This window comes from Daucus carota, chromosome 3, assembly GCF_001625215.2.
Source record: "Daucus carota subsp. sativus chromosome 3, DH1 v3.0, whole genome shotgun sequence".
In the NCBI taxonomy this organism is placed as follows: Eukaryota; Viridiplantae; Streptophyta; class Magnoliopsida; order Apiales; family Apiaceae; genus Daucus; species Daucus carota.
Window position 1 is genome coordinate 37002999 of NC_030383.2, and position 18070 is coordinate 37021068.

The 18070-nt window shown below is 35.0% G+C and overlaps 1 protein-coding gene across 1 annotated transcript; it reads right to left on the reverse strand.

Moving 5' to 3' along the window:
• Nucleotides 1-3252: 3252 nt before the first annotated feature.
• Nucleotides 3253-6516, reverse strand: LOC108211544 (uncharacterized). The gene is made up of 3 exons (XM_017383174.2): nucleotides 6367-6516; nucleotides 3959-6222; nucleotides 3253-3864 (listed from the first exon to the last, which is right to left on the reverse strand). The coding sequence occupies exons 2-3, from the start codon at nucleotides 6104-6106 to the stop codon at nucleotides 3583-3585; spliced, it is 2430 nt and encodes an 809-aa protein (XP_017238663.1). The 5' UTR covers nucleotides 6107-6222; nucleotides 6367-6516; the 3' UTR covers nucleotides 3253-3582.
• Between the last annotated feature and the right edge of the window lie 11554 nt (nucleotides 6517-18070).

The window sequence follows — 18070 nt, forward strand, 5'->3', positions numbered from 1 at the left end:
CCAGGGAGTCTTACACTCGTCTATGGGATAGGTCCCTTGAGCGAGCTCTTACATCTCCCCCACTCATGTTTGGCGAGGGTTGCACTGCGGCATACATGCCTTGGTTTCTTGCAGTGACACGTAGATACATTGTAAACCCCGTCTATTGGAGGACTGCAGAGGCTTTCCAGGGCACACAGGGCGCCACACAGGCACTGGTAAACTCCCTTGTAACTGTTCTTCTAACTTCCTTCCATTACTATGCTAGCTTATTTTCTATATGTTCTGTTATAACTATTCTTCATCTGATTATGTCTTCACATGGCTGTTAACAGGAGGATCAGCTTATAGATATGGAGAGTGCCATTGACCCTGCTACCCTGGATCTTGCTCGGGCACAGAGGATTGTACAGGGGTTGTTAGGACGTTTTAGGGGTTCAAGCAACCCTAGCAGACACAGAGGACGGCCACCAGTTACACCAGTTGAGCCGGAGCCAGGCACGTACTACACTCACGTAGCCAGTGGTAGCTCAGACACGGGAGGTTGGTCACACCTGGTTGGCACTTCTTCTTTGCCGGTTGGGGATGTAGCGGGTACTTCTAGGGCGGATGGATGGGAGTCCTGGCCCGCGTCGACGGTCGGGCCATCTACATATGCAGGGGATGACTACGAGGGTGGTCCACGTGGCTTTACGTCAGATTAGAGGATGACCAGGACATGTCTGCTGAGGGTCAGTCGCAGGAGTCATACCAGTTCCAGGATGCAGATGCTTATCGTCCTGACATGTCTTTCCTGAGGGATCAGTACACCACACCTCCGCCACAGGTCCCGGTGCCGTCATTTGCTAGCCAGTCCTACATCTTCGGGGCACCCGCGTTTCCATTCGCACCGCCACCAGAGAGGTCCACTCCTACTCCTATACAGATGTCCACTTTTGCTTCGTACACTGGTGAGAGTAGTCCATGGGCGCCCCCCAGCACAGCAATACCAGGGCACTCCGAGGCCGAGGAGCAACCTGAGGATGAGCATCGACAGCAGCCACCTAGAGCTGCGAAGGGAAAGGGTCGAAGATGTCACACTGGAAGCCACATCTTCGGCCATAAGAAGAAGTAGGATTTCCCTCGTATGTAGTTTGTTTATGGTTATGTACCTGACCATGTACTCGTACGTTTTTATTTCTTGATCTGATTATGTACTCTTAGTCTAGTAGATCGGTTGTTACGTTATTATGCAGTTCTTGTGCATTCTTATGTCATAATGTTTTATAATGATTCAAGCATTGAAATTCATAAGGACAATAAAGGAAACCTACCATAACATAATAAACGACAGAACACTAAAACACATACACGTTGATCTTTCTCGAAACCAGTAAATCTGACTTTATTTTGACTAAACTTTACATATATCAAATAACTGAAAAAAATAATATAAAATTTGAATTACTTGAACAACAAAAGTTGAGACATTACATATAAGATACAATACATATAGTAACGGGGTGATCTTGTGGAGAAAATACCTAACTCAAAGGGATTTCTTCAAAGAATTTGAGATGGGTCAGAGCTTCAAGAATCTGTGTACTCTGCTTTTACAAGTACAAAGTGGGAAAAAGTGAGACATAAATAAAAATTTGGTTTAACAATCGTGTGACTTTTGAGATGTACCCACTATAGGTAAACGGCATTCTATTTAGATATTGTTTGTTCGAATTTTCCTTTTTTATGTATTTTGTTTACTTATTATCGGTAAAGTCCTTGGAACCTTCAAAACATGATAATCTGTTTTCTATTCGAGATAATTGTTGGACGATTTTTAAATCTTCGTTTGATTAAAATTTTGTTGCTATTAGGTTCTAAGTGAATCGTAAAATAAAAATTTTAAGAAATTAAATTTCCAATTGAGCGAGGTTTTATTATATTGTCAAAAGAAAAGTTTTATTATTTGTTTTCGATCTATTTGTACTTAACTCTAATAACTAAATATATAGATAATTTTTAGTAATTAAAAATAGAATAAAAACAGATAGACTAACATGTATATGTACTACACTATAATAACTTAATTTATAATGACAAATAGACCAATATGATTATTAACGTATCTACTCCAATTCATCATGTAAAGGATAGAAGATTAATAAATTCAACTTTTTATATATATAAAAATAAAATATATGATTCAAAATTAGTAAAAAGGAGAAAGTAAAACTAACTTAATTTCATATTAATATTTTGAAGATATTAGCATAGAATGATAAATATACATTTCTACTACCCATTTATAAAAGAAATATTATAAAATATAAATCTCTACGCAAAAAGATAATTAATCAGTTAATAAGATTTAATCAAATCAATATACTGTAAGAAAACATTCTTATGCAAAATTTAAAATTACTTTTTAATTTTAAATTTTAAAAAATTTCCCGATTAATCCGCGACCGAACAACGATTAATCGGCGATTAATCCCGATTAATCGCCGACTTTTAGAACGCGGGTGCTAAGATATATATTATTTCATGTTATTAATTATATTTATTTCACAAATTTATATATATATATAATAAAATGATTTAAAATAACATGATAAACATATAATAAAATAATGCAACAATTTCAAAAAAAAAAGTAAATCAGTAGAGGTCGCCCCTGCCAAGGGCGACCCCCACTGGGTGAAGATGAGAGTACGGGTCGCCCTTGGCAGGGGCGACCCCTGAAGCAAAAAAAATGTAGTTAGGGTCGCCCGACTTCGAATGAATTAGGCTGGTTAGTTTTGAAAAGTTGAACGTAGGCTGGTTAGTTTTGAAAACTTTACGTTCTGGTTACAAATGTAAGGGAGCCTATGTATTGCTTGGTCCATAAAGGCAGACCTAATACACTGCCCTGTGCTTGTCCTATCACCAGCTTCACCAGAACTCACAAACACAACACAAAGTAATACATGCATACAAATGAGTAAATGATGATACAATAGTCTGAGATAGTTAAATTGATGATACTATTTTTCTTCGAGATTAGCCGAGTTTGAATCAATTTTCTACAGTGCTTTTAGCTGAAATCGGAAATTTAGCTGTTAATATAGAGGAAAAGAATTAGTTTATCCAAGGCAGCACAATACTTGTCCACCAGTGGATACTGGCAGAAACGAAAAAAATCCAGCACCTCATAATTGTATTTGAAATTTCAGTGGAACTCAGTTCAGGAACATATAACTCAGTTCAGTGATCTTTGACAGAGTAACCAACAAACACAAAATCAAGAAAACTCGATGAGACAAATAATCTGAACATTTAACAATTAAGCGACACAAATTATTAGCAAAAGCCATCAACCAGCATTTGAGTATTAATGCATTATCTACAAGAGCTTAAACAGCAGGTATCTTTTTCTGCATGTTCATTTGATGATTTCTGCAGGTGTCTAGATAACTGGATAAGCACAACGGTAGCTCTTTCAATTTTTAACAATGGAAGCACAACTAGAAATTAACATTGACTTTTATATTTGCATCTTAGTGCACCAAATTTGAAAGGTCTCTTACATTATATACGCTGAAGAACACATTGTTGCTTTGAACTGCTGATCAATATATTGCATGTTTAGACTCTTCCAGCAGGTGACGGGGGTGGATTTATTACATATCTTGTTGGGGCTTCCTGTTGGATTGGAGTTGGGATCTTTATCATAACATTTGTAGGTTCTGCTAGGTTCTCCTTTTCCATCTCTACTGCAAAAAGGTTCGATAGTTTCTGACTACTAAGAAATGCAACAGCTATGAAGAACGCCTGTAACAAGGAAATTGAGGAATCGAAATCAACAGAGTACACGCCACCCGTGAAGGGTGCCAGGGAGAAAATTAGCTTATTGTCCTTGTGTCCATCCTATATAGAAGCATGAACAATAAAATTATTAACGGCGCTGATATATCTTTACAAATGCAGAAAAAACGGATGAAACTGAAACTAAAAGCAGTACCTGAACAAATAGATTGAGACCTTCACCTTCTACAACAGAGGAAGGAAGAGTACTCAAATTCTTGCTGGTCTGGTTCTGGCTGGTGAGAATATGTAGTTTACAACCAACATCCCATCCTCCACAGTCGCAGGAACCACCAGATCTCCATCGGTTCATCAGTAAAGAGGGGGCTCCTCTGTTAGGCAAACCATGGACACCACCAGGAAGAATGACTGTAGTGCTGTTGGAGTACCCCCTGACTTCTCCGTCAAAGTTGTTACTTTGACAATGACTGCTTTTTTCACTTTGTTCTCCATCACTCGTATCGTTTGTATTATCTATGACAACGGCTGCAAGCTCTTTGCCTGGAATAAATTTTGGAGTTTCTGTATTTTCCTGTTCTATATCAACACCATACAAAATGGACTCTCTTACTGTGCATTTGTCATTTGTGTTCTGACAACCAATACCAGGGAGGCGAGATCTAGCAACATTTATCTGGCCAATAACATTATAACTCAGATGCGAGCTAATTCCTTTTGACCCTTGACTCATCCAGTTTCCACTTTTCTTTTTTATTTCATGAACTGAGTAGAGTGCGTAGATCAAGCTAGGAACATCCTCTTCTGGTGTTGGCAACTTTTTAACAGCAGCAGCAAATATATCGCTGCTATTATTAACCACTAATTTGAAAAGAGGGAGTCCATTCTTTAGTGTCAGCTCCAAAAGAGCCTGCACGCATGATGTCTTACCAGTCTGACAATGAAGCAATTCAGTTGTGTCCATGGAATTAGCTTTAAGAGGATCCAAATCTATTTTTGCTGGCTTAACAAACTCCGCAGAATGTACTCCTTTGGGCTTAATCAATGGGTCAAGCAACCTTCTTAAAGGGCTGGACCTTGATCGGTTTCCAGTACTTCCATTGTTTTGGTTAAATTTATCGGGATCAGCAAAAGCTAATGATCCCACAGGTCCAGACTTCACCGTCGTATATGTGGAATTTAACTGTGGTACAGCAAGTCCCTCCTTAAAACTGAAACTTTTAGTCATCCTTCCAATGCTGCTAAAGCTAAACCGTTGACGAGGTGATGACTGTCTTCCTTTTGCAGCAGGTCCTGCAGCAAGGCTTTGTACTGATCTCTTGGGAGTCACGGTAATTAAAGGCTCAATGTCCGACTTTGGGATTGTTATCTTTGTCAGCCTTTGATGTGTATGAGATTCATCGTATTGTTCTATTCCCTGAGGTTTGACAAAGTCTTTTTGCTCCGCATCAGAATCAACCTTGGTTGCATCACTAGTGAGGAGGGGACAAGAGTGTGGCACTTCAGAATAGGTTTCCCCCGAGTGGACTTTATTAGGGGAAGAAGAGCTTGAAAATCGCCTTCCGACAGCTACTGCCAGATTTCCATCATAAAAATTTCTGGATTTTGAAAGCTTCATATCCTCCGAGAAAGTCCTACTGGAAACGCTCTTTGGTAAAATCAGAACAATGTTTGCATTGCCAGAAGCTTGCGTAGCCAAGTCAAATTCCTCCTTCACAGAATTAATTTCGGTATCTTCATCTATCAGAAAACCTGCCAATTGATCTTCCCCTGAGCTTGACGATTGGGCAACTCTTTCTGACACCGCATTGCACACTGATTCTATCAACTTCCTCGCCTCAAGCGATACCTCAGAATACTTAGTGCCAGGAAATTTTTCACAAGGCTGGAGTTTTTGTATCATATCTAACGAGCTCCTTGAACTAGTTTCATGACCTCGAGGTTTTGTAACACTCCTTCGAGCCCCAACCCCTTGCCCCTCTTCAAAGGCCGAATTGGGACGCCAATTTTGCGGAGACACTTGCCTCCTCTGACCAGCATTAGTCTGTTTCTTCGCGGTACCAGATATTACAGACGGAGAATTATTTGATGATACTTTCTTTGTAGCTCTAGCACGAACAGGTTTCTCATTATACTTCCATTTTTCGAGACGATTCCAATCAAGAACGCCAAAATTGAGGGGTTTCTCCTGAACAGTCTCTCCTCTCTCCATTTGTTGAAGATATGCAGGTAAATTAGACATGTGCTTCACGAGCTCATCATCCTTGTTTGTGCCACTCTGACAAGGTATTTGATCACAATTCGCGTGTTGACTTAAGCTCTTTTTAAGCTCTACATTGTATTCCATATCCAGAAATGAATAATGGTACTTAAGCCTAATGGTATGATCAGAATTCAGATAGTGTCACCACTCCTCTAATGCAATCGCAATCAATTACGTTAATACGTCTTACAAATGAGTATCTTTAACCGATTTACATGCAAGTAAGAATAGAACGAGAACCAGGGTTGATTAAAAATCGGATCAGAAGATACATATTATGTTACCAAGACAACATTGAGCACGATATAAAAATCTAATTTTGTTCAGCAAAAAGCTCAAAATACCTGGCACATGTGATTAGCGAAGAAGATCGAGGACGACGTCGCACGGTGAATGTTTGTAAATAGCGAAATGATTTGTAAAGATGGATAGGGTGTTGCGTTGGTTTATGTGTGTGTATGCTTATGTTTCAAGACATAGGGGCCCTTTGGGTTAGCTTAAAGGAAGTGACTTCTTACTTATAGTAAAGAAGTGGAGTAGAAGTGAGAAGTAAATAAGTTAATAAAGTGTTTGGAAAAGAAGCAGAAACTGTGAGAGAGAAGCTAGCATTCTCGGCTTCTTAAAAGTGCTTCTACTTTTTTGCACAAACGGATCAAAAAAAGCAGAAGCCAGAAGTAGCTTCTGCTTCTCTTGGCCAAACAGGCCCATAATAAGCGAAAGCTATGTGTTCTTCCGGCAATGGGACCCACCGAACTAAGTTCTGATTTTGCACGAATCCCTGGACCCGTGTGGGGCCCGGTTTCCTACAAAGTGTTGATTACTTCTGGGCCCGCTAGATTTGGCTCACTTTGTTGGAATAATCTTAAATTTATTTATTATTATTATTTGTTTAGTTATTTATTTTGAGGATTAATTTTAGATTGTAGTAGTTGGATGATTGTTGGAGTTATAGAGAGTTTGTAGGAGGTATTGAGTCTATCTTGGTTTAGGAGATTTATTAGAAGTAGTAGAGTATTGTTAGGAGTCAAGTACGTTTGTTTTAAATATGACATGTAATCTTTTTTTTAGAGGACCAAGAATTAATAAAATAATCAGTTTTATATTCTACACTTGGTATCCGAGCGAGGTTTGTGGTAAAGCTGCATGTGTAGTATGGGATGCATGTGTAGTATAGGGCTGCCGAGAAAGACGAGGAGATGCCGGAGAAGCCTACTGAAGGCGGAAAATGAGATATAGTGGCCAAAGGCCATGTAGAACGAGATGGATCTTGTGTTTTTTATGACGGAATAGAGGGAGAATTTTTTTTTTTTTGAATTATGGGTGATTATGGGTACCTGGAGAGAAGTGCTCTAATGAATTTGGTGTTGATGAGAAGTGCATCAACAAAATGATGTTGATGAGAAGTGCATCAACAAATTGATGGTGGTGAGAAGTGCATCACAAGATGAAGAGAAGTGCTTCATAAATTCTGTTAAGTAAATTTAAGATTATGGGGGTGATTGTTGGAATAATCTTAAATTTATTTATTATTATTATTTGTTTAGTTATTTATTTTGAGGATTAATTTTAGATTGTAGTAGTTGGATGATTGTTGGAGTTATAGAGAGTTTGTAGGAGGTATTGAGTCTATCTTATTTTAGGAGATTTAATAGAAGTAGCAGAGTATTGTTAGGAGTCAAGTACGTTTGTTATAAATATGGATGTAATCTCCTTTTTAGAGGTAACAAGAATTAATAAAATAATCAGTTTTATATTCTACACACTTTGTAGTTTTCTGATGGAGGAGGTCCCTGTGGTTGTGGAGCGGCGTGAGGATTGATTAGGGATGGCAATCGGGTCGGATCGGGTCGGGTTTCATGAAATCCATATTCAATCCGTTATATTTCGGATCGGATCGGGTTCGGGTTTGGATATTAAAATGTAAAATCCAAATCCAATCCGTCGGGTTTTTTCGGGTTTCGGATCGGATTCGGGTTTCAACCGGATATCTTAAAAAAAAGTTAAAAATTATAAATCTGTCTGAACTATGATAATTAAGTATTTTTTTTCAAAATTAAGATTATTGGATTGGATTCTATTGGTTTAAATTAGAATAATATAAACTTAAACCATATTAATTTTCATTATTACCAATATACAATATATTTTATACAATATATTATTAATGAAGTATTTGTCTTAAACAGAAACCCTTATTCCTTTAACCTAGTCTATTGATATTGAGAGTATTATATTACATTCATCCAAATAATTAAATATAAATATGTTATATATATAGACACACACACACACACATTCATATTAAATTATTTATAATATATATATATATATATATATAATATTCGGGTTTTTTTCGGGTTTCGGGTTCGGATCGGGTTCGGATAGGATTTCGGGTTTCGGATCGGGTTTCGGATCGGTAGAGGTCATATCCATATCCAAATCCAAAAAATTTCGGGTACAAAAATCAAATCCATATCCAAATCCAAATCCAAAAATTCGGGTTCGGTATATCCAAAAATTCGGGTTTCGGATCGGGTATCCGTCGGATCGGATTATTTTGCCATCCCTAGGATTGATATATGAATCGGAAATCGGTTACGGTGTTACGGTCATGATGTTATATACTGTTTCAAAACAACATACTTCTACACGTTATTTTTCAAATTTGAAAAATAATATATGTGACATTTCAACTTACGACACCTATTTTACGACGGATTCAGTACTTCAGTGTCCAATTGAATGTATTTAAAACCAAATATTATTATATAATTAATTGATTTAGATTATTTTGTTAGATAAATTTTATTAATAATAACATTTATTTGTATATAGAATTATTTTTATTATTTTAATATTTTCGTAAGAATGAAAAAGAACGGTAAAAGTGATACTAAATTACTCATATCCGCATCTCTTCTTGGATTTCAAATTTATGACTCGAAAATTTAATTTTATGTAAATAAAATACATAAAATCAACCAAATACCCAAACATATATAAATATAATTTATTCCGTACACATACCGCCACAGACAACACGAAACTAGCCCCGAGTTATATAACCGCGAGTCCTTTAAAATGATAGTCTAAACTAGATTATGTAATATGTGTATATATATTTTAACAATAATAATATATCTTAATTTATTATAAATAAGATATGTTATAATAATTTGATAATAAATAATGTGTAACATTTTTCTAATTTCTAGAAATTCGATAATGTATTCAATATTATGGAGTTTTAAACAAAAATATTGTCCTACTTGATTAGAATTTATTTACATATTTTTTATAATTTTCATTTGGCACAAGTTTTATTCATCTTTAAGTTAAAGAATTCTAGGGACGGAAATAATGCACTTACTAACGGTCGATAGAAACTACTACATCCATTTCAAAATATTAATCGATTTAGCTTTTTTCACGTCTTTTAAGATGTAAAAAACATATTTCTATTTTTCAAATGTTATTTTTCTAAACAGAAATATAAATTTTCAACTTTTATTAATGTGTTTTAAAAGATAATGTGTGATACATCTCACATTTCATAAAAAAGTCAAAATGATTTTTTTTTTTGAAATGATGAGAATAATTTAAAAACCTTTTTATATAATAATGGGAAGTCATGGGGAGGAGAAAATGAAATTCCAAGATGCATCCATTTGGTAATGGAATCAGTCAATCAGATGTGAACAAAGACAATACTTGATTCAAACACCATCAACCCACGGAGAAAATGACAAGGAAGAGGGCGGCAGATGCTATACACATTTGTCACCACAACGCTGTGTGTTTACACATTTCTTATTTTCATCCTGTTGGCTTTTAGTAACATTATGTAGCTGGCGTTAAGCTAATCTGCACTTGTTTATTATTACATCGTCTCATCAGGGACACATCTTCGAATAAGTACTGTCCAAAATAAGTTTTGTATAGCCTAAAGAAACGTTTGTTTATTACAACGACGAGATTTAGTTGCTATAATTTAAGTCCTTGGCCTTTTGGCCGGGCTTCTGTAGTCAAGCTTCTGATTTATAATTATTCGTATTATTTATATAATAAATTTGTTACTCTATTTAAATTACAAGTTAAAATATAAGACCACTCGAAAAAACACATAAGAATAATATCAAATATATTTATCAAAAAAATATATTAAACATTAATTTTCATTTATAAGCAGTGTTCCAAAAATCGATTAACTCGGTCGAGTACTATTTTTAACCCCTCGTCTGATCCGAGTTCCGAGTACTTGCATCTAGAAATGATTTTGTAAGAAACCAATCAAAACTCAGTTTGACTCTTCCTACTCTGAGTCAAACTTGGATTTGACTTTTTTCATAAAGTTTGGACAGTGACCAGAGAAACACAGATGTAGCAATTACAGTAAAAACTCTATAAATTAAAAATGTCGGGACCGAAAAAATTTATTAATTTAAAGAGTTATTAATTTATCGATAAATTAATAATTATTAATTTAAAGAGTTTTGAATCGATTATACTTTACATACCAAAGAAAAGGGTGAATCAGTCGATGCCTCTTGGAATTACATTGCTGCGAACCTTAGAACTCAACATAAATTAGTAAGCACTGTGTTCATATGTATTGGAAATCAATAATGGTTTTTGAAATACTGTACTGAAAATGTAGACAAGAGGAATAGATGTGTTCAATGCACGGTATTCTTAAACAAGTTTTTATGAATTATTAATTTATGATTTTCTTGGGACCTAAAATTATAAAGGGATCTCCGAAAAATTATTATCTTATTATTTTATCGAATTTTTCAATTTTTAACATTGGCCCAGGTCGGGACCGGACAAATTTATTATCTTAGAGAGTTTATTAATTTACCGAGTATTAATTTAAAGAGTTTCCACTGTATTAAAATTTGTTTTAATCATAATGTGAGATAGTATCAAGAGAATAATATATATCTGTGTTAAGCGCTCAATGACAGATTAACAAATCAACTGAAAACACAATCCAACTAAACAAACATAATAAGCCAAAGAATACTACCTAACTCTTGGAAGCAAGGATTATCTACTCATGATAAGATGAAACAAATATATATTTATACCACAAACCATGAGTATAAGAATTTAAGTACGAAGAATACAACTTAACGAAAGTGCGTGAAGTCCGGATAAATCTCTTCACTCCTTCTTCCAATCTCTCTCACAAGTGCTTCTCTCCCTTTCCTCTCTAGAAAGGCTAACTAAATCACTCCTTCTTCCAATCTCTCTCACAAGTGCTTCTCTCCTTTTCCTCTCTAGAAAGGCTAACTTTATATTATTCACTATGATACAATTTCTCTAATATTCTCTATCAAAATCCTAATATATAAGAGTTTTAATGATTTACAAGAGAATAAAGTAATATCTTAAAACGAGTTGTATTCTGATGCTGAAATTCGTAGGCTGATTTTCAGGCCTGATTCTGGGCTGATCCAGTTGGATTTTAATATCCGGACCACTTTAAACTTGTAGAAAATTCCAATATCTTCGCGTGGACTATTGAATCGTCAAATTCTGATGTTCGAAACTCAAGTTATGGCCCAAATATGTTTTGTTTCGCAGGTTGTCTATAAGATCCGAAATTTCATCTGATTAAGCCCAAATAAGCTTGATTTAATCCAACGTTAGGAATATTTATTTTCCTGCCATTAAACACTTAAAATCAATTAGTAAACCCCCGATTATTTACAAAATACTAAAATTATGGGAATAAATTCATACAAAAACATATATAAATATATGCTCTATCAAATAACTCATAAGTCATTAGTAAGTCAAAATTATCCAAACTACATATTATACAACCAGCTTATTATTTGAAGTCGTGTTAAGTCATAAATTGTAATTTAAGCCTAATCAAACACGTTCTAGGTAGATTTTGATCGGATGTTCGTGAATTGTGATAAGTCTTGCTTGAAGTATATATATTATTCGATGACTTTTTTAAAAAAAAAAAAGAATAATTCAATAATGAAAAATCATACGACATTTACAATATCTAATTTAAATTGAACAAATACATAATCATATTGTTGTTGAATCATTCCTTCTTCGCTTACATAATCATATCGTTGTTGAATCATTCCTTCTTCGCTAAGCAATCAAGCGATTTGTTGGAGAGATATGTACATGTTGTAATACTCCCACTGCTATATCGAGTAATCGACCATAAATGCATCATTATTCAAATTTTTATCATTGAATCAACACCATTAAAATCCCGCATGTGACATCCCTCAAATCCGGGGTCTCGTAAAACTAATAAGTTTTTTTTTTTAGATTTATAGAGCATTTTCAGAATTTTATATAAAATATATAAGTTAGCTGCGTTCAGAAAATATTTCACAATAACGCTTTTATGAAACTGATATTTTTAGTATTCTAAAAACTCATAAAAATATTTATTATCATCTTCAAGTATTTAAAAGAATTTTCTAATTATTTTTGAAATATTATTTTATTTACTGTATCACGTCTCATCAGTATTCTCATATATTCAAATTTCACGAATTTACATATCTCGCACTGCGTATCCCCACACCCTTCTATCCTTTCTTTTTAGTTTGAAAAGTAATATGTTGTTTATAAAGTAATGAGCACTGTTATTTATAGGGTCCTGTTCCCCAGCAACCGCGTGTTAGATAAGGATTATCTAACACACTGTACGGGGGCCGTTAGATCTATATTTCAAGGGCTCAGATCCAATTTGAGATTTTAATGTATCCGCTATAAATAACTGCGGATAGGGAAAACTCCCTTCGGCGAAAAATAACCGCGGATAGTGAGTTTTCCCTTCCGCGGTAAATATCCGCGGATACATTAAAAACCCAATATTGGATCTGAGCCCTCAAAATATAGATCTAAGGGCCCCCGTACAGTGTGTTAGATAACTCTTATCTAACACCCGGTTGCTAGGGAACCAGACCCTTATTTATATACACACTTTGTAGAGCAAGTCCAAGAGATGCCCTATATCATGTACTAAGTTATAATTTAGGGCAATTGACCAAAAAACTTGATCCAACAATGTCCTAGTGATGCCTTATATCACTAGGATAACCTCCCCAAGCCCTATTTTTGGGGCACATCTCACCTTGCCCTATTCAATATTTTATTATAAATTCTCATCACACTCTCTTTCTCTCTCTACTTTTATATTATGCTTAAATGATGAAAGAGAGTCTTTAATAATAAAATATTAAACATAGTGTGAGAATAAGGCACATTGTTGGAGTTCAAGTTAGTAAAATATGTCCTAAATTACTAGGACATAATATTTTATATTATATTTAGGGCATGAACTGTACTAGGACACTCTTGGACTTGCTCTAACAAGCTAACTAGAGGTCATTTGGCAAATCTGAACGAGTTATATCTGATTGAATAAAATATCTGAATCAATAAAATATTTGAATGCTGAATAATAAATATCATTTGGCATGTAAATTTTAATAATATCTGAATGATTTTTATTTCATAATTTTCTCAATAATTTATTAATTGAACTGAGAAAATTATAAAAAATCTTTATCAAATAAATAAATAATAAAAGAATCTTTTAATGGTTTCATGCAAAAGTATAACTAATTTAGAAATTATAAAAATATTTTTTGCACACCGTAAAGCTGCATAATTAGCATTCTACTTTATGTTAATCTATTATCTAGGTGAATGTACATAATTCTAAAACAGGTAATTTTACGTGGATACAACAGCTGAATGGATGAGACCGGAATTTGAGTGAATGAATCAGCATTAAAAGTTTCGCTCAGCTGTATAGAAACAGGTTACCAAACGAGATGAATTATCATAATCGGTCATTTAAGTTCATTAAGCTACTGTTAAGCACTAAACAAATGGGGCCTTATCAAAACTATAACAAACAAAGTCAACTTGACCAGTCTTGACTGTTTTATCATCAATATCTGTAACAATGTGATATTAACACATGCATAAAAAACGCTAAATGATCGAGGTCATAATAAAATAGGGTGTGCTATAGCCTATAGCTCATGAGTGATTTAAAATATTACAGAATCTTCACCATAAAGATTGCTGCAGCCTGCATGTTAGTTTGAATCTTCAACTTAAAGATAACCGTGTTTGCCAAAATGTGTACATTGCTTTCACAGAGAAGAATCTGGTACTTTTAGTTAGGGCTGTTTAACGAACCGAGTTGTTCGCGAATAAGCTCGAGCTCGGCTCGTTAAGAGCTCGTTTGGCTCGGCTCGTTAAGTTAACGAGCTCGAGCTCGAACACAAAAAATTGTTCGTTAAGTAAACGAGCTCGAGCCGAGCTTTTAGTATGTTCGGCTCGAGCTCGCTCGGCTCGAGCTCGGCTCGTTAAAGCTCGAAAAAATGCAAAATTTTTGGGTTTTTTTTTAATAATTTATATATGTTATTGAACTCAGAATTCAACATATAATTAATATATATATATATATATATATATATATATATATATATATATATATATATATATATATATTTTAGTGATGTAACCAAAATTTCGGAAAATAATAATTTTATATGGTTTGCTATTTTAACAGTCAAGTAAAAGGTTAACTAGTACCGCTAACTAGTGTTTAATCCTAATATAGTGTTTCAATATTTTAAAAAATATTTCTTACCGATCCAACCGTATGGATGTTAACATATATACATTTTAGTGATATAAACAAAATTTCAAAAAAATTAAAATTATTTGGTTAGCTATTTTAAGAGTCAACTAGCGGTTTGTCTTTAATTTTTTCTGGCTCGGCTCGACTCGACTCGACTCGGCTCGGCTTGTATTTGTTCGCGAACAAACTCGTGTTCGGCTCGTTAGTTAACGAGCCGAGCTTGAACACAATTTTTGTTCGATAAAAAAGCTCGGCTCGGCTCGACTCGTCAGAAAAAAAATTAAAACTCGGCTCGGTTCGGTCAAAACTCGGCTCGGCTCGGTTCGTGAACAGCCCTACTTTTAGTACAAAATAAACTGTAAAATTACTCACTTTACACTACACATGTCACACCAAAGAATCTTGCTTGTGTATACATAACACCACTTTTTTTATATTAAACGAATGCTATTTACGAACTAACCGTGACTGTCTCAAGTATTCGGATCTAGAAGAGGTGTTCATGAAGCTTAATCATTCTGCACTCTCTTGTAATTCTACTTACTTATCTTGTAATTTAAAACATTAGTCTAACATAGCTTTTCAAGGCCTTATCATGATCTTTGCAATAAGTTATTAATAAGATTAATGGAGAAGCTTGAGATTACCCCACGGGCGACTACTTGATTGTACTATATTAGGATCCTATGATTAATTATTGTTGCATGTTTTATATACTTTTTTGGAAGCTTGACTCAGAAATTAGAAAAGCAAGATCTGGTGCTGAAAAGCCAGTAGTCAGTAGATATCTAGCTTTGGGAGCATGCTAGTGAAAGAAGTCGTACTGTTCAAGAGATTGCTTGTAAACAAGATATAGCACAATTTAGGAAATATATGTCACCCATAATTTAGCATCACGACTTCTGAGTGATTTTTTTTTGAATATATCCGATGTCCGGACCAGTTTTTGCATACCTCGATTAATCTTGGAAGGTGACTATCACAATATCTCACTGTCCACTTAAATCCTTATTTGAGGGTCCCAATATCAAACTACACCCGGTCCGCAATCTGATTTAATGAGATAAAATCCGAAAGTGACCTGAAAATCACCTGATTGACCAGAAATGAACAAAAAATACCCGAAATTAGAATTTCATTTCTAGAAACTTCAATTTTTTAATTTTAAATGATTTTTACTTGACCCGAAATCGACCCACAGGAACACGGCATGTTGGTAACCGAAATTACCATTCTTGGACGGTATTACTCCAGTGGAGAATCCAACTTGAGACCGTGTGCCTACCAACGGAATCGTGGTTTAAAGGCATTGAAATAAATAGGAAGGCGAATTAGTTTACGAAGCATGAAAATTGAAGAGTTTTGGTGGAGTAAGAATCTATACTTGTTCAAATTCATCTATACTTTTTATCAAGCCCCACAGCCATTTATAGGAAACACCTTGCTCTTTGATTAAACCAGAACAAAAGAAACAAATGAACCTCACTAATTCTGTAACCATGCACCACAATATAAGTGCCCGAGAGCCACCACCTTTCCTCAATGGCAGTAATGCAGGGCACGTCCATCACCACACACTAGCTCACACTGCGTTTTACTGGGGCAAAAACGCGGTGTTCCTCTTCTCGGGGTGGCCTGGAAAAAGCTCAGGCATGTATGCTTTAGCACTTGTAGTTGTGTTCATGTTGGCAGTGCTGGTTGAGTTCTTTACTCACGTCAAACTTGTTCCAGCCAGTTCGAACAGGGTCGCTAAGGGCTTCTTTCAGACTGGAATATACGGTCTGCGAGTCGGCTTAGCATATATGGTAATGCTCTCTGTCATTTCTTATAATGTAGGTGTGTTTATTGCAGCAATGATTGGCCATGCAGCTGGCTTTGCGATTTTTGGTTTCGCATTCAAGAATTGACCTATCGTTTTGTATCATGGTTTGTGAGTACTTCTGATTGGAGCTCTGTTTTTATGTCTGTGTAGTTTAATTGAGTGTCATGCTGTGAGATGTTTTGAAAGGATGATGACATTTTCTTCCGTATAAGCTAGGAATCAAGTCCGGCAAAATGCACTATAAATTTATATACAAATTTCTACTCTTTTTTTTGTCTGCTGTCCTGTAATTAGCCGAAGATCATGAATTTTATACTTAACGCAGAGATAATGACTTTTATACCTAATGCATAGATAATACTTATGCTGAATCATGGTGATAAGGTTTATTTGCATACTGCTGGGGTCTCCTACTAAATACAGAGGCAACATTATGCCTTAAATGCTTTTCGTAGCTAGGTCGGATCAGCCAACACTACAGAATTATTCAAAACTCTGCAGGACTACTCTGCTTATATTGTGTGACCATCTGATTATTAAAAGAGAAGTTTCTTCTCTAGACCTTGCAGATGGATTATTATGAACTTAATATACATGATTGCGTATGATCAATTTTAGGAGTTACGAATAATTGAGATTGCTCAGAAACAGAATATGATCAGGTCATGTAATTGTAATGTACATCAAGGCCTGTAAGTTGTAACTATTGTCCTAAAAATTGCTGTGTAATGATCGATCGTGAATCTTTAGATAAGATTTTTACCAGAATTTCATTCGTCTGGGAACGAGTAATTGAAATTTCATCAATAAAGATGAGGAAAGAAATGAAGACACTTATTACATGTAAACTGTAAAGAGACTGTTACATATCAGTCTGGTACTTCCAGAAGTCTTTAAGCTTTTTAAGTAAAGAATAGTTAGGAGAATCACTGTCGTGATCTTTGTTTAATGCCATAAAAATATTTTCTAGATTAGCAGAGAACATCAGTCGTTTATCAGGACCGTGAGCTGAAAGCGAGTGGCAACCAGCGCTTATTGATTACTGTAACTAGGCATGGCTTCATATATATAAATATATATGGTAGAAATTTCTCTGTCATTTTCTAAGAAATAAAAAGGTTTTGAGGTCAGGATCAAAATGAATTATTACAGTAGTATAAATTGAAAAATATACCGAGACAACGAGTCCATGACGAACGTCTGGAGACTCTAATATTTTGTCAGATTATAAAAAGCTTAAAAAATTAAGAAAATCGTACAACTTAGATTGGACGGACAGTGATGAAGAACATCTGAACATGAATCCGGCATTCTCAGTAGTTGCAGCATTGTTTAATACTTAACAGCGGCTTGCTTCTGCATTCTTCAACTGCTATAAGTTTAATTTATCAACCAAGAAAAAGACCAAAACAATTTTCTGTAAAAATTTAAATAAAGAACCTAGTTGTGACGTTTCTCCAGAACGCGACATCCTTGGCTTCTCCACCTTTTCAAGCATAATAATTATATAAATCAGGAACACAATGCTCTTCAGAATGAGCAAACAAACATCCTTAAAGATAACATCTACTAAATTTCT

What these genes read in the sequence shown, in the direction of transcription:
- LOC108211544 (XM_017383174.2), bottom strand. Translation starts at nt 6,106, where the DNA reads ATGGAATACAATGTAGAGCTTAAAAAGAGCTTAAGTCAACACGCGAAT. An exon ending in GTCTCAATCTATTTGTTCAG is followed by an intron (nt 3,865 to 3,958) that starts GTACTGCTTTTA and finishes GCTTCTATATAG; the next exon opens with GATGGACACAAGGACAATAA.